The sequence below is a fragment of the Lissotriton helveticus genome, chromosome 4_1 (assembly GCF_964261635.1).
Source record: "Lissotriton helveticus chromosome 4_1, aLisHel1.1, whole genome shotgun sequence".
Taxonomy (NCBI): domain Eukaryota; kingdom Metazoa; phylum Chordata; class Amphibia; order Caudata; family Salamandridae; genus Lissotriton; species Lissotriton helveticus.
The window spans coordinates 2,032,140,162-2,032,158,274 of NC_136063.1; the positions used below are offsets into that span (position 1 = coordinate 2,032,140,162).

The window sequence follows — 18,113 nt, forward strand, 5'->3', positions numbered from 1 at the left end:
CATGAGTCCCTTGCTCACTTTGCCACTGGATTCAAGCAAGCCGGGCTGAAGACGGCTGTAATGCCAGAAACCAGTCCTCGGATGCTTGTTTCCGGTCCAGGGAAGGCATGGCTTGGCAGTTCGGGCTGGACTGTTCCCATGAGGCACAGGGTCAGACTGATTTGCATATAGCCATGTCTGAACTGGGGTGGCAGAGTGGGCTAAAGAACGGTGATGGATCAAACCCAGATCTTTTTACTGGGTGTGAGTGTTTGATTGGTTCAGATGCTCCGTCCATCACCACTCCCTTTTGTACCGCTTTGGCCGTCATAAGTGTGGCAGGGTATGCTCAGACGTGAGTCCCTTGCTCACTTTGCCACTGGATTCAAGCAAGCCGGGCTGAAGACGGCTGTAATGCCAGAAACCAGTCCTCGGAAGCTTGTTTCCGGACCAGGGAAGGCATGGCTTGGCAGTTCGGGTGGACTGTTCCCATGAGGCACAGAGTCAGACTGATTTGCATGTAGCCATGTCTGAACTGGGGTGGCAGAGTGGGCTAAAGAACGGTGATGGATCAAACCCAGATCTTTTGACTGGGTGTGAGTGTTTGATTGGTTCAGATGCTCTGTCCATCACCACCCCCTTTTGTACCGCTTTGGCCGCCATAAGTGTGGCAGGGTATGCTCAGACGTGAGTCCCTTGCTCACTTTGCCACTGGATTCAAGCAAGCCGGGCTGAAGACGGCTGTAATGCCAGAAACCAGTCCTCGGAAGCTTGTTTCCGGTCCAGGGAAGGCATGGCTTGGCAGTTCGGGCTGGACTGTTCCCATGAGGCACAGGGTCAGACTGATTTGCGTATAGCCATGTCTGAACTGGGGTGGCAGAGTGGGCTAAAGAACGGTGATGGATCAAACCCAGATCTTTTGACTGGGTGTGAGTGTTTGATTGGTTCAGATGCTCCGTCCATCACCACCCCCTTTTGTACCGCTTTGGCCGCCATAAGTGTGGCAGGGTATGCTCAGACGTGAGTCCCTTGCTCACTTTGCCACTGGATTCAGGCAAGCCGGGCTGAAGACGGCTGTAATGCCAGAAACCAGTCCTCGGAAGCTTGTTTCCGGACCAGGGAAGGCATGGCTTGGCAGTTCGGGCTGGACTGTTCCCATGAGGCACAGGGTCAGACAGATTTGCATATAGCCATGTCTGAACTGGGGTGGCAGAGTGGGCTAAAGAACGGTGTGGATCAAACCCAGATCTTTTGACTGGATGTGAGTGTTTGATTGGTTCAGATGCTCCGTCCATCACCACCCCCTTTTGTACCATCATATAAAGAATGGCATGGCAGGTTGTGTAAACTGCAGTCAGCCCTTCTTTCATAGATAAATTATTATCCATGAGGATGACCAGAGCCTAATTCTTAATGCCACCAATAAGTAGACCACAGGGTGTTTGCTTTTCTAAACAGGAGGACCTCTGTCTTTTGTTTTTTTTAACTTTAAACTGTTTTCCTGTATCCAGTCAGTGATAGCACACATATATTCAAGGAACTTAGCTTGAATCTCATCAACATTTTCACAAGTGGAGAAAATATTTTGTGTGCCAGTTGTGTAAGAAAGTATATAACAGCCAAAGGCACTGATGATGGCAGCTAGAGGGCTCAATTAAATGTTGAAAAGAGAAGCTCTAAGGGATAATCACTCATGGACTTCACAGGTGATTTTAACTGGATTGGAAGTATATTGTGAGAGCAGGACAGATTTGGATCTATTGAATAGAAAAGTCTGGAATCATTATAAGGCCTTAGAATATACGTCAATACCATACAGATGTTTGATCAGTATCATATTGGATACCATGTTGAAAGATGCGGAGAGGTGGCGAAATGTAAGGCCGGCCAAATAAGACGTTAATTGTGCATTGATAAGCTTTCAATAACATTTGCTGGATGCAGTAAAAATGAGATAGGTCTTTGTGGACTAACTTGAGTGGATATGCTGAGGGTTTCTTCAGCAGTGTAATCAAGTTTGTGTATTTCCACACAGTTGGAAGGCCAGCTGTGTTGAGAGAGAATTTAAACATGGCGCCAAGAGGGCTGTTGAATAAGTCTGCGTTGGAAGAAAAAATAAAGCAGGGACAAGCATCTCCAAAGAGCCAGATTTAATAGACTGCACAGCTTTACTCACAACCCGCGCTCTTCTTTAGAACAGCAGCTGTGAGATGCATCCCTGATGCAGGCAATCGCAATAGGTGGACTCTTTGTTGACACCCATATTTCACCATTTTTCAGACCTAGTCTACAGTAATATAAGAGAATGCCAAACAGACGTTTGATCAGTATCACATTGGATACCATGTTGAATGATGCGGAGAGGTGGAGAAGGGAAAGGGTGGCCAAAGAAGAGGTTAATTGTGCATTGATAAGCTTTCAACACCATTTGCTGGATGCAGTAAAAATTAGATAGATCTTGGTGGGCTAACTTGAGTGGATCTGCTGAGGGTTTCCTCAGCAGTGGAAGCACGTTAGTGTATTTCCACACAATTGATACGTCAACTGTGTAGAGAGATAATCTAAACAGGGCACCAAGAGGGCTACTGAATAAGTATGCATTGGAAGAAAAAATAAAGTGGGGGCAAGCTTCACCCAAAGAGCCAGATTTAATATACTACATAGCTTTACCCACATCCTGCGCGCTTCTTTCGAACAGCCGCTGTGAGATGCATCCGTGATGCAGGCACTCTCAATAGGTGGACTCTTTGTTGAAACCCATACTTCACCCTTTTTCAGACCAATTCTGCAGTAATATAAGAGAAAGCTATCATAAAGTGTGTGCTGCATGCCAGACAAACACTGCGTTCATATTATTCAGAGGCAGCCCAAAGAACACCCATCTGCAACCGAAAGGCAAAGAACAATGTGGTGAGAAGAGAGAAAAGCAACTTTATATATTTCTCCATCTCTCAAGTTTCCTAACTACAGAGCAGAGTGATGGGTTTGCTGAACCTGGGTCTTCCTGGGCTTATTCAGCCCATATCAATTGTTAAGGCTTTTGTCTGTAAAGAATCAGCTTGAGAGATTGTCCCTGGACAATCCCAGGATTCTTCTCTCTGGTACAGCTAAGAATGCATGTTGCAATTGACTTCTTACTGACTCTTTTGGGATCTAGGAATAGAGGGCCATAGGTTCCTTCTTTACAACAAACTCACACATTTGCATAGAAGAAAAGACAGCATAGTCAGCTTTTGTGCTCAGAATTTGCCAAGCAAGTTGGGGTCATGTATATGAAACAGAGTTCCAAAAGGACGCACTCAGAAAAACATTCAATTCCTCTACCGGGCTTATTTTACTCTATGTCTCTCCTATCACAATCAATGTACTGCATATCTGTTAGATTATTAATTTAATCGGTTTGTACATAACAAGATTGTCATGACTATTCCAATAGGTAAATGGGTGCTACAAATGTCGGCGCAGTGTAAGTGAAAACAAGTGAGTGGGCAAAGCAAAATCAAACACTGTGTGCATAACATACACATGCTTTGACTATCAGGATATCAAATACAGAATAGAATCCGCAAATATTTTTTCAGGATTTCTTGTCATCTGGCATTCAATACAGACATGGTTAAGACTCAGTCAAAAGTCGATGTTGGGACCCCTTGCAAGTTATTTGAACGGGCGCTCCTTTAGGACTGAACAGTGGCAACCTGAGCAAAAGGATCATATATGAACACAACACATGGAAATGATTCTGGACAACCAATGTCCCACAAATGCCAATAGATCCACAAATGACCGGCCGTACCTTAAATACATCCAAAAAGGCTCCCTGTGCATGTTGGTCAAAAACCTGAAATGTGCGTGGCCATAATTTGAGAACAATCAAACTAGCTGAGGTTAAATTAACAATTCTATAAAAACCATTATTGTACTTTAAATGAGTAAGAAGCAGCAAAAGACCAACAAAACCAGTAAGCTGTCTATGAATATTTTGCATTGAAAGAGAAAATAATTTAGATTGACGTAAACCTAAAGAACCTGTGGTCCTGTAAAATATCAAATGTAATTAATATGTGGAAGCTAAGCAAACAAGTGAGTGGAAATATTTGATAGGAAACAAGTACCTTTCTTCCGGAGGATGATGCTGGCGTGCTTCTGTCCATTCCTGTTTTCAACATGGCAGGTATAATTTCCCAGGTCCGCTTCCAATATTGCATCAAAGGTTAATGATAACTCTACTTCTTTCTCCCCAAGGTCCTCTCTTAGTAGTCTGAAACAAAGACAAATATTATCTCAGACAAGGAGTATTGAACCCCATTGATACATCACGTACGAATGAAATCCACACAATGGTCAGAAGCAGTGAAATAATGATGATATTTAAGAAAAAGTACCCCCGGATGTAATGACAGTGCAAGTCACCAAGGAGTACCATCACCATATAGCGTAACAAGGGTTAAGGCTGAGTTAATTTCTAAGGTCATGGACCTCCGAGATGACTTGGAATATCTTTTCATGTATGACAGGGAGTATTTTATCTCTTCAAATACTTGGTTACATCATCACCCTTCATCAAACTATTATAATCCTGAGCGTTTTCCTTTTTAATGTTCACTGCATACAAGAATATTAAAAGCACAATCTGCAGAGTAAAATTCAATGGTGACCGGAGAGGTCACAAGTCGTCTTCATTATGGAAGTTAGAGACAGGCTCTTATACAGGGATTGCAGTCTATCATCTATTAGAAAATCTATATCATGAGATGAGGATCTTTTTTAATAGGCTAAAAGAATTGTGGTGGCGAATAAACTCAATTTTTTGAAAGAAACATTCAAAAGTCTTCAAATGAACAATCTATGAACAAATCTAGCCCAAGCTGCGGGCTTAAAAGTCAACCTGTATTTATTTGTTTGTGTTGTAAGGTAGATCATGTCGTATTACTAAAATAATTGTTATAAACCCTCTCCCATACATACATTGTTAGAAATCAGACCAGACAAATGTAACAATCCTCTGATGTGACCAAAAGTGGTGTTATTACAATAATATTCTAGGAGGTGGTGGAAATTTAAATCAATTGATTCTTCACCCTCAATAACACTTCCTACATTGACATCATGCAACCACTGACCCTGATAAAGGGACAGTGTAGAGTTATTTTTTACAGCCCTAAATACACAAGTTATGTTACTGAATGATGGTTGTTACCAAGAAGAAAATTGACGTCATATCTAGGGATCATGTCCCTATGAAAATGGATGGTCATGCCTAATGGTGAGTATAGGCTGCGAGAGCCAGTTGGTACGACAGGCAGAGTTCTTGGTGAGTACCAATAAGTAGGGGGACATCATAGTCTGAGTTCCTTCTTCTGTTTTGGTACTTGGAGTAAAAATGTAGGAGTCATGTTGACAGTTGTTGTCGTGTGGCAGTTAAGATCACATTTAGCAGTCCGTTGATCAAGCAGCCCATATGCTACACTCACACCAAGCCATCATGCAGGAGGGTGGAGGAGACTAATCTAATCCTTTTGGATGTCCCCAAAGCTGAATGGAACCTCTAAGGATAAATCAGGCAGGTGTTTTAGAGAACTAAGTCCTGAAAAGGCCAGCACTAGGCTGTCCTGAGTGACTTAGATACACATACCCAAAGGCACCCTGTGTCAAACCTGTTTTTTAAATTTGTGGATAACACTGGATGCAGGTGTGATATTGAACGGATCCAGATCTACTGGCATCCCCACAGAGCTGTAAAATGGTAAACTTCGATCATGTCATTAATGGGTGTTACGGCGGGATTTCTGATCTATTGCTATAGATCTAGATCCCAACTCAGGTCGACTGAACCGTTGATACCTGTCATAGAGTAAAAGGCAATCCACTACTAGGTCAATCAGTTAAGTACTTTCACCACTCTAAAGAACCACTTACTACGAATAAGTTTTAAAAGTTTATTATAAAGCCAAAGTTAACTGGAGATACAAACATCTCAAAATAAGGTTCAAAAGATATACTGGTATCAATACAAACATACATTTTCTAAATGCTCTTAGTCGGCAGAAGAATATCACCAAAACCAATTCAAAAATCATCAGAGTTGCAAGAATAGACACAAGCTGTAACTTGTGAGTCATTTACAGAAAGGAAGAAAATCCAGATTAGACTGTCCCTACACTAGACTAAGTGACATCCCTACTTAGTAAAATCTTAACCTAAAAAGGTGTCAGCCGTGGTGACTTCCAAAGAAGATCACTCACTTCCCTTAGTCTTCGTTGTGAATCGGTGTCTCGCAGTTATCCTATCTGCCTACCCATCCGCTCTCTTAGGTTCCTCAGACCATCTGCCCTAACTCCACCCAGGGGTGCTGTCCCTAATACAAAAATCACATTTACAATTGAAACGCCCTTTAGAGACGCCCCTCACGTGGTGTCGGTTCTGGCATTTTCCATGCTGATACTCCTCTGGGCCCATCGTTAGCGTTGACCTTGCTTCTCAGGCTCTTCTCCGGCAGGACGGTACCCCCCAGGAAATTCCTGAAGCCTCCTCCAGGCCTGTGCCTGGCTCCCTGAACAAAACTCTATTCATCACTCTCTTGATTGGAACCTCCTCGCACCTGCAAACAGACGCTTGTACAGTGGGCCCCAAATTCCGGCCTCCACCGTATCTTCTAAGTCGTAAACCTTCGAGCAGGCTCCGCAATTTATGCTTAACATGACCTTCCTCTAACTAACACATGCAGATCAAAAGAAATGACCTTATCTATTCAGGCCTATTAGAATTACATGAAACGGCCTGTGCACTCTGTAAACCTTTAATTTCTTAGTCTAAACAGTATTGTCAAGTCAAGTCAAGTCAAAAGATTTATATAGCGCGCTACATACCCAGAGGGTCTCAAGGCGCTTGTAGAAGGGTGGGGAGTTACTTGTCGAATATCCACGTTTTGAGTTGCTTTCTGAATGCTAGGTGGTTCTGAGTAAGGCGAAGGTGAGTGGGAAGTGAGTTCCAAGTTTTAGCTGCTAGGTAGGAGAAGGATCTACCTCCCATGGTGGTTTTGTTGATGCGAGGTACAGTGGCAAGGGCTTGGTTGGAGGATCGTAGCTGGCGGGAGGGGGTGTAGAAGGATAGTCGTGTGTTGAGGCATTCGGGTCCGATTTCGTAGAGTGCTTTGTGTGCGTGGGTTAGGAGTCGGAAAGTGATCCTCTTATTGACGGGGAGCCAGTGGAGGTTTTTCAGGTGATCAGAGATGTGTTCTCTACGCGGGATGTCTAATATGAGCCTGGCTGATGCGTTCTGGATGCGTTGTAGTTTTTTCTGGAGTTTTGCGGTGGTGCCGGCGTAGAGGGTGTTTCCGTAGTCCAGTCGGCTCGTGACCAGAGCGTGGGTGACTGTTTTTCTAGTTTCGGTAGGGATCCAGCGAAATGTTTTTTTGAGCATGCGAAGAATGTTGAAGCAAGATGAAGAAACGGCGTTGACTTGTCTGTTCATCGAGAGTGAGGAATCTAGGATGACGCCCAGGTTCCGTGCGTGGTCCGTCGGGATGGGTGCTTTTCCAAGGGCCTCTGGCCACCAAGAGTCATCCCAGGCGGAGGGGGAGGTACCTAAGATGAGGACTTCTGTTTTGTCTGAGTTCAGTTTCAGACGGCTGTGCTTCATCCATTCGGCTACTTCTTGCATTCCTTCGTGTAGGTTGGTTTTGGCCGTGTTAGGGTCTCTGGTGAGTGATAGGATCAGTTGAGTGTCGTCGGCGTAGGAGATGATGTTGAGGTTATGTTGGCGTGCGATGGCCGCGAGGGGGCTCATGTAAACGTTGAAGAGGGTGGGACTGAGTGAGGACCCTTGAGGTACGCCGCAGATGACTTCAGTGGCCTCTGACTTGAATGGTGAAAGGCGGACTCTCTGGGTTCTTCCGGAGAGGAACGAGGTGATCCATTCCAGTGCTTTTCCTTGGATTCCGATGTTTTTGAGGCGCTGTAGGAGGGTGCTATGGCAGACTGTGTCGAAGGCTGCGGAGAGGTCGAGGAGGATGAGGGCGACTGTGTCTCCAATGTCCAGTAGAGTTCGAATGTCGTCTGTTGCTGCGATGAGGGCGGTTTCGGTGCTGTGCTTGGCTCGGAAGCCGGATTGTGAGGAGTCGAGGGATTTGTTGGTTTCGAGGAATGCGGCGAGCTGGTTGTTGACAGCTTTCTCGATGACTTTGGCCGGGAATGGAAGGAGTGAGATAGGGCGATAGTTTTTGAGTTCGGTGGGGTCAGCTGTGGGTTTCTTCAGGAGGGCGCTGAGTTCGGCATGTTTCCAGCTTTCCGGGAAGGTTGCGGAGTTGAGGGAGTAGTTGATGACGTCTCGGAGGTGCGGTGCAATAATGGAGTCTGCTTTGTTAAAGATGTGGTGAGGGCAAGGGTCTGTGGGGGATCCTGAGTGGATAGAGTTCATCAGACGGATGGTGTCCTCAGTGGAGATTGGCTTCCAGTCATTGAGGATGTTCAGGGGGGGTGGGGGTCCTGCAGGGGATTGGGTGGGTTGGTCTTCGGGTTGGTTGTCGAAGCTGTTGTGGATGTCTGCAATTTTGTTGTGGAAGAATGAAGCTAGGGAGTCGCAGAGGGCTTGGGAGGGGGTGATGTCGTTGGAGTTGGCTGAGGGGTTGGTAAATTCCTTGACGATGTTGAATAATTCCTTGCTGTTGTGGGCGTTGTTGTCTAGACGGTCCTTGAAGGCTGCTTTCTTGGCATTTCGGATTAGTTGGTGGTGTATGCGGGTGGCGTTTTTGAAGGCGTCCTTGGTGCTGGTGGTTGGGTCTTTTTTCCAGGCCTTCTCGAGGGAGCGACAGAGTTTCTTGGATTTCTTAAGATCATCGTTGAACCAGGAGGCCTTCTTGCTGCCTAGTTTGATTTGTCGTTTTTTCAGTGGTGCTAGGATGTCGGCGCTGTTGGATAACCATTGGGTGAGGTTGGTGGCTGCTTGGTCTGGGTTTGAGGAGTGGGCGGGGGGCTTTTGAAGAAGCGATGAGGAGATCTGGTCGATGGTGATTTTGTTCCAGTTTCTTTGCAGAGTGGGTTGGGGGTGGTTGTTGGGTGTGGGCTTGTTGTAGGTGAAGTGAACGCAGCTGTGGTCAGTCCAAAGGAGAGCTGTGGTGTGGCTGAAGGAAACATGCTTGCTGGAGGTAAAGATAGGGTCGAGTGTGTGACCTGCGATGTGGGTGGGGGTAGTGACAAGTTGTTTAAGTCCGAGGTTAGCGAGGTTGTCCAAGAGGGTGGTGGTGTTGCGGTCGTTGTTCTTTTCAAGGTGAAAGTTGAGGTCTCCCAAAAGGATGTAGTCCTCGGAGGGGAGCGCGTGTGGAGTGATGAAGTCCGTGATGTCTTCACTAAATTGTGCGCGGGGTCCTGGTGGCCTGTAAAGGAGGGTGCCTCTGAGTGTGGTCTTGGGGTCGATGTGGATCTGGAAGTGAAGGTGTTCAGAGTTGGCGAGATTGACGTCTGAGCTGGTTGAGATGCGGATGGATTTCTTATAGACGATAGCGATGCCTCCTCCTGTGTGGCCGGTACGGTCCTTGCGAATGATCTTATAGCCTTCCGGGATGGCAATGGTGATGTCTGGGGCTGAAGAGGCATTCATCCATGTTTCTGTTAGGAAAGCGACGTCCGGAGAGATGGTGTCGAGTAGATTCCAGAGGTCAATGGCGTGTCTGTGGACCGAGCGGGTGTTGAGCAGGAAGCATTGTAGGTGGTTGGGATCGGATATCTGTTGTGTGTTCGTAGATGAGGAGTTGTTCTTGGTGCCGTCGAACTTGCAGGAGTAGCAGGAAAAGGGTCCATGGGTGCGTCCAGGAGCGGCTTGGATGCAGATGGGGGAGCGGCCAGGGTTAAGGGCTAGGAGGGTGGTGACATCGTAAGTAATGCGGGAGGGGTGGGCATTACGAGGACCAGGGGTTCTGGCGCTGGGCGCGGTCCAGGCGCAGACGGGCGTAGATGGGCTTACCTTTGGCGCACCTTCGGCGAGGCCGTAGCGCGTGGACGCTGCGGGTGGGACCATCTGACATAAATGGACAGTGGAGGGGGCGGAGCGTGGGAGGGTCAGCAGGGAGGCGGGATCAGAGAGGCGGGTCAGGGGAGAGCAAAACACAAAATGGAGGGATGAAAGTGAAAACAAACAGCGAAGGCACAATACAATGCTCGCCAGCAAGCTATCAAGGGCACTTAAATCCTGCACAATGTGTACACTTAAAGCGCTATCCACAGAGCAACCAACCTTGGAAGCGTTACACAACACAGATGTAAAGAGAAAATACACAGCGCTAATTCAATGAGCACAGTTGGGATTCCTAAGCGCTACACGCTAATGATATTCAAAGCGCAATTAGTCTAGTGAAAGAAGCACAGAGCGTGAGGCAGATGATACAATGCAGTTTTCAAGGCGCTGCAGGAGCGAGAGCTTCAAAGCGCGACTATGCACAGAGCGCGAGGCAGATGATACAATTAGGTTTCTAAAGCGCTTCCAGAGTGAGAGCTTCAAAGCGCTACTATGCGATCTGAGGCTACGATACCAGGAGCAGTTGGGAGGTCGAGGGTGCAAGAGGCTTCAGCTGCGGGCTGTAAGGGCTGCAGATAGATCGAGCAGGGAGCGTGGGGGAGCAACCGTTCCGGACAGAATCCAGGCGGTCACAGCTGGGCTTGGGCTGAGGGGAGTCAGCTATTCGTGTGTGGGAGGGTCAGCAGGGAGGCGGGATCAGAGAGGCGGGTCAGGGGAGAGCAAAACACAAAATGGAGGGATGAAAGTGAAAACAAGCAGCGAAGGCACAATACAATGCTCGCCAGCAAGCTATCAAGGGCACTTAAATCCTGCACAATGTGTACACTTAAAGCGCTATCCACAGAGCAACCAACCTTGGAAGCGTTACACAACACAGATGTAAAGAGAAAATACACAGCGCTAATTCAATGAGCACAGTTGGGATTCCTAAGCGCTACACGCTAATGATATTCAAAGCGCAATTAGTCTAGTGAAAGAAGCACAGAGCGTGAGGCAGATGATACAATGCAGTTTTCAAGGCGCTGCAGGAGCGAGAGCTTCAAAGCGCGACTATGCACAGAGCGCGAGGCAGATGATACAATTAGGTTATTAGCTTATTACACACAATGGTTATTTGAAACACTTCTATAAAACATATATTTCAGTTCTATGATCAATAATACTTTGAATTACAACAACATTAAAAATCCATATCATGTGAGAGTGTAACAGCACCTTTCATTCTCTGTGAACTGCCATGTGACCTACACATTTCTACGTTTAGCAGTATTACATTCTCCTCTACAACAGCCACATAACATGGGATTTCAACATCATTCTAACATCTCTACACACTTCTACATTAGCTTTTCACACTGATATATGCATTCTATTTTAATTAAACACTCTTATGTATTTTCTCTCTATAAATTCGACACTCTTATGTAATCTTTACTAAACTGATGCAACGTGCTTGTAAATATGGTGCACTTCTATTTTTTCTCGATTTGCGCTCTCTCAGTTCCCCCCTTTGCTGACTTTTAGTAATCATCACCATCACAACACCATCCCTGAGGTATGAACTGAATCAAACAGAACTCGTTGCAGTACTCTCTTGTTTCATCATCTCTAGAGCCCTCAGACTCCTGTACTGATTATCCTGCATCGCAGCTAATCTCCTCTCCTGCTCTCTCATGGATCTCTGCAACCTATTTGATCTATACCATTGGTACAGCCGCACCAATCCCCACAAGGTGATTATACAAATCACTATTATGATGATAGGTTTCAGTATGTACCAAATGAAACCCTTTTCCTAGGTTGGCAAACCAACCTCCAACTTTACCCATTCCATGACCTACTTTTTCCCACACATTTACCTGTGTCAAATCCTCAATCTCATGATGAATTTCAGAGATGTTCCGTATATACTTTTCTAGAGGTTTTGAATTGTCTGGAATGTAAGTACAACATTCCTGAACCTTCAAAGCCTTACAGACTCCTCCCTCTTTGGCTAACAGAACGTCTAGAGCAAGTCGGTTCTGAAGAACCATTGCCCTTATCGATTGCATCTCTCCCTCCACCAGCATTAATGATCTAGCAGTACTGGCGGACAACCTATATACAACTGTTGCCAATCTTCTAATCTTGACATCATTCAGTACTATCCCTAAAAGAGGACATAGCACCAAATACGTCTCCAACTACCTCCTCATAGCTTACATCCCTTCTTCCTCTAGCTTGAGTTCCTCCCTCTATAATTTCTAGATCCTTAGCATGGTATATTTTGGGGAAGACAATTGCTAAATAACATGATCCATACCAATTATCCGGTAGTTTCACGTATGCATTTCTTCACAAACAAAATATACATTCGGGATCACCTGCATTCCCTTCAAGAAATCCTTTGTATAATATTCTAATTGGAAAGCATGTTCACAATTTACTTCTCCACAAACACATTCTCATAATAGGTTTTACCCCTATATATACACAGTTTCCCTTTTTGCTCTCGATCTAAAGCTATTGGACCATTACTACCCTTTCTTTTGTGTGACCTTTCTTCCTCGGTCCAATCTGTTTTCCATTGGCCTGAAGCCTTTAAGATCTTCTGTCTCCTATACCGATCATCCACCTGTCCTATAAACCTTTTCTCAATTTCTGACACTTTACAAGTCAAATTATTTCTTCGGGCATGTGAAGTATCCAACGTTTTCCAAGGAATGAAAAATTTCTTTAATCTATCTTCACTCTTATAATAATCCCACTTGTTCATGTGCTTGTAGTTTGGAACTTCTGGTAAAACAGCATCAAAATTTGAAAAATAATACTCAAAACCATCACGTTCATAAAATATACTAAGCAACAAACTACATGTGATTCCATAAGTCAATGGAAGATGATGATATCTAATACCTTCGTCTACAGAGGCTGGCAATTGCATGCACACATAGCAATCCTTTGTCTCCATAGCATCAATATATTCATAAAGCAATTTAGCATATGCATTTGATTTGAAATTTCCCTGTGATTCATCCACATGCAACCTACGAGTCTCTGCTGCTAGTAAAGCTTTATCTTTCTCTGTCTTGTCCCCCTTTGACCAGCAGTAGTAGGTTTCTGTATCGATACAATCTTTGCTTCCTTTGTTGCCTTCTCATCATTTTCATGTCCCACTACATATGATATAGTAACTACTAAAACTATAAGAAAAATGACTCCCACTAAAAGTGTGCCTACTATGCATTTTGTCTTGCGGTTTGGGTTGCCGGCCTCCATGATCTCAAGACAGTGTAGTTCTGATTTTCTTTCACAACACAAAGTCTCTTTTCTTTGCTTCTTCAGCCTTTCCGAACCACACCTGGAAGCTGATAATCCCTTCTGCAAGATCAGTCTTTGAGTTCTATAGCAACAGACAACCCTAGCCCTTCTCCGTCCACTAAATGGGAAGTCCCTAAATTTCTTCTTCTTCCACTTGGCGCTAGGTTATCTTTCAATCTGTTTATTTACAAAGTCTTTAGCAATCTGGAATCATACGTGTTCCAGCGGCTCTAATCACATATTCTAATATCTCTAAACGAAGAATGATCTCCTCGAGTGTTGGCATCGTTGAACAAAAAGTCAGAAATTCTATTCTGTTTAAAACCAGTTCTCTTATCCTGCTCAGATAAGGAGGATTGGGGATAGTGAGTGTCAGCAACCCTTCGACCTCCACTCCTGGTACCAACAACACTACTTCCAATGTTATGATTGGGTCAGTACTGGTCACTGTCACTTCCCTCACCCTCCCGGATCTCCGTGCACTGGGACCTTCCTGTTCCTGTCTTTGTGCACCTTCGTCCAAATCCGAGTCTTCAGATATAGGAGCAAGAGTTCTCTCTGGAGTTGGCTTCAAGCTCGGCCTCTTCTTTCTTTCAGGCCAACTAGCTTCTCCACGCCTTGTTCTCCTATTTCTTGTCCTCACACTCGGTTCTTGATCACTCTTGTCTTGATCCGTGTCTGAGCCGTATTCACAGCAACTTTCTCCTTCGGTGGCAACTTCAGTTTCACTGTCGTCCTGTCTTTCTTCTGCTGGATCTGTAGCACTCCCAACTTCTTTGGACACCCCCACAGCTTGACTGATCCCCTCTAGTGGTTCGCCGTCCACAGCTGGATTTTCATCTGTGAGAGGAGCTGTTTCTTCTAAGGGTGCTGGAACCCTTCGAGTATGGGAAGCATGAATCCAGTTTGGCAGCCCTCCACACTTTACAGCAGTATTCGTTGTCAGGATTATTTGGTAGGGCCCCTTCCAACGCACGTCTAGGCAGTTCTTCCGGACGTGTTTTTTCACAAGCACCCAATCACCAGGGCACAAGTCGTGACATAGGTCTCTTGAAGATGGAACTTCAGCAGCCTGCACCTGAAGAGACACAGAATGAATGATATCAGAAAGTCCCTTGCAGTAATCCAGGATCAGGTCATCTGTAATATTCAACAAAGCTGTAGTTGGAACAGACGGAAGTCTCATTGCCCTCCCCATTAAAACCGCATGTGGAGAGAGACCTGTCCTCCTGTCTGGTGTGCTACGCATACTCATGAGTACCAAGGGCAGAGCATCAGGCCAGCTTAAGGACGTCGATGAACATACTTTGGCTATTCGGGACTTTAGAGTTCCGTTTATCTGCTCCACGATACCTGAAGCCTCTGGTCGATAGCTACAGTGCAACTTCTGATCAATGTTTAATGCAGAGCAAAGCATCTTCACAACTTCACTGTTGAAATGAGTTCCTCTGTCTGATTCCAAGGAGGTCGGCACCCCAAAGCGCGGGATCAACTCTCTAAGCAACAACTTTGCTACTGTGAGTGTATCGCACCTGCGTGTAGGGTATGCTTCGACCCATCTGGAAAATATGCATACAACCACCAGAACATACCTGAGGCGGTTGATTTTTGGCATCTCAATAAAATCTAATTGCATTCGGTTGAAAGGCCCCCCAGACCTCCCAATGTGACGCATTGTAACCGGTGTTCTTTTCCCTACGTTCAATTGCTGACATTTGACACATCTTTGACACACTGCTTCTGCTGCAATCCTAAACTTTGGATTATACCAAGTCTGCCTAAATAACCTCAGCATGGCATCTCTTCCTAAGTGTACTGGACCATGTATCTGTCGTGCCATTGGACTCACTAATTCATCAGGTAATACTGCCCTTCCATCTGCTGAAACCCACAAATCCATTTCACTTTTCATACAACCTGCTGTTTCCCATGCCTTTTTCTCAGAATCAGGTGCGTTCTCTTGCATGTCTTTTAAATCCTCCCAAGTATCAACTGTTTCTAGCATCATGTTTAACTCTGTCTTTTCCTGAGTCCCACCTACTTCCACTTCCGTGAAAGAATATCCTTGCTCCGCACAATATCGAGCAACTTCGTCTACATATCGATTACCTTGCGACACAAAATCTGTATTTTTGGTGTGGGCTACACATTTAACGATCGCAATTGCTGCTGGACCTTGTAATGCTTCTAACAACAGTCGCACAAATTCCCCATTTCGAATAGGCGAACCAGAGGAGGTCATGTAACCTCTCTGAGACCACAATTGCCCAAAATCATGAACTACACCGAAACCATATTGGCTATCGGTATAAATGGTGACTCTAATTTTGCTACCTGCTAAACAGGCACGTGTCAATGCAATGATTTTGGCTACCTGAGCGGAGTGTACTCCTTCCAGGCACGCGGCTTCCACAACTCCAGTAATGGTGCAAACAGCATAAGCTGCTCTCAACTGACCAGTATCGTCTCTTAAACATGAGCCATCAACAAAGAAAATTTCATCAGGGTCAGTCAACGGCTCATCCACAATATCTGGTCTTGGCTTGGTGCATAGTTCAGTCACATCAAGGCAATCGTGATCTTCACATTCTCCGCCTTCTATATCATTAGGAAGTGGCATCAATGTAGCAGGATTCAAAACAGAGCACCTCTTAAGGGTCACGTTCCCCGCAGCAAGAATAACTTGCTCGTAGCGCGTGAGCCTATTATTGGTTAAGTGCTGTGTCTTGGTCCTGGTCATTAACAGTTCTACAGAATGAGGTACATACACCACTAATTGGTGTCCCATTACTATATTTTCATACCTTTCAATGCTGACACCTGTTGCAGCAACGGATTTGAGACATCCGGGCAACGCTGCGGCTACCGGATCTAAAGTAGCCGAAAAGTATGCAACTGGTCTACGGGCATTTCCATGAGTTTGTACTAAAACTGACAAAGCACAACCCTCTCTTTCGCAGCAGTAAAGTGAAAATGGTTTTTCGTAATCAGGCATCCCCAAAGCTGGAGCACGGCACAAGTCCTCTCTCAGCTGTAGGAACGACATCAAACAATCCTTGTCCCATGGTACCGGATCACTCACCTCCTTGTGCGTCAGTTTTTGTAAGGGTTTTGCCTTCAGGGAAAAGTTAGCTATCCACTGTCGGCAATAACCGACCATTCCTAGGAACATCCTGACTTCTCTCTGTGTCGTAGGCGAGTTCATCTTCATTATCGCCTCTATCCTATCTGGTGACACCTTGCGCTTTCCTTTTTCTATCCGGTGACCCAAGTACTGTACTTCTGTCAGACAGTACTGCAATTTGCTCGGAGATACCTTATGCCCATTTTCAGCTAAATGGTTCAGCAAGGCGATGGTATCTATCTTACAAGCTTCTTCCGTTCCTGACGCAACAAGTAGGTCGTCTATGTACTGGACCAGAACGGAGTTCTGTGGCAGTACTAGACTTTCAAGATTTTTCTTCAATAGCTGGTTGAAAATTGATGGGCTTTCTGTATACCCCTGTGGGATACAACACCATGTTAGGACACGATTTTCCAGCTTAAAAGCGAAAAGAAACTGGCTCTCCTCATCTAATGGAATTGAGAAGAAAGCCTGACAAAGATCTATCACTGTGAACCACTCAGCTTGGAATGGTATCTGAAACAATATCACTGATGGATTCGGTACCACTGGACAACATGAAACAACTATGTTATTAATCCTTCGAAGATCTTGTACTATTCTAAATTTCCCAGTAGGTTTCTGCAAACCCATAATCGGGGAGTTGCATGGACTACCCACGATTTCCTTCAGTATTCCCTGTTGAATCATAGAGTCGATTACGGGTTTTATTCCTCCAATAGTCTCCGGGGTCAATTTGTATTGAGGCGTTCTTGGATATTCAACATTTGGTTTTACCATGATCTTCACTGGTTCTACTCCTTTGATCAATCCTATCTCTTCTCCAGTATAATCCCATAACTCTGATGACACTGTATCTCGTAAGTCCCAAGGAAGCTCCTCCACAGTCAGGGTAGGATACAGTTCTACGCATACTCTCGAATTTGCAACTTTAAAGGTAGCATCATCGTCTGTAGTCTGTACCTCCACTCCCTGAGGTGTGCAGTATATTGTGCAGTTCAGTTTGCACAATAAGTCTCTTCCTAACAGACACACAGGACTAGAATCACATACTACAAACTGATGTTCATCGGTGTAGTTTCCTATTCTCACTAGCACTGGTTCCGTCAAAGGGTTAGTCATTCTCCTATTTGCGACTCCTACCACTTGAATTGTTTCCCCCGACATTGGTAGATCTGGAACCACTGCCGATCTCAAAGTTGATCGAGTAGCTCCGGTATCTACTAAGAATGTTGTAGGACACCCTGCCACTTCAGCCTCAACAAACGGTCCTCTTTGATCCACCTCTAGAACTGCCCCGAGGGTACAGTCCTCCTCTCTACTTACACGTCGTCCCGTCAATGGATCAACGTAGTAACACTCTTCTTCGTCTATAAAAAGAGGCATTTGTCTATAGATCTTTCCCCCTGTCGTAATCTTTGGTGGCTGCGGGAACTGAGCTCGTGGAGCCGAAGTCCCCCCTTTGGCCACCTTACTCTTGGGCACTGTCACCCCTTGAACTGGAACTTCTTGAACTTCCTCCTCCTCTACTTCTAGTTCTCCGTTTTCAGGGTTATAGGGACACTCGCGTTTCCAATGTCCCACCTGGTGACACTGGTGACACTTTGTCGTTTTTTTCAATGTAGCAACGTCTATTCTAGGTCTCGGGTTTTCCTCGTTGTCCTTATTCTGACTATTTGATTTCCGTCCCATCGTCCCT

General features: G+C 45.3%; 1 protein-coding gene across 1 annotated transcript in view; it reads right to left on the reverse strand.

The window, feature by feature from the left end:
* Positions 1–18,113, reverse strand: part of IL1RAPL2 (interleukin 1 receptor accessory protein like 2) — a gene marked incomplete at its 5' end in the record, with an annotated part of 1,483,925 nt that overhangs the window by 286,296 nt on the left and 1,179,516 nt on the right. Inside the window, one exon of the mRNA XM_078686325.1 lies at positions 4,095–4,240. Coding sequence (XP_078542451.1) covers positions 4,095–4,240 — 146 coding nt within the window. The remainder of the gene's footprint in view (positions 1–4,094; positions 4,241–18,113) is intronic.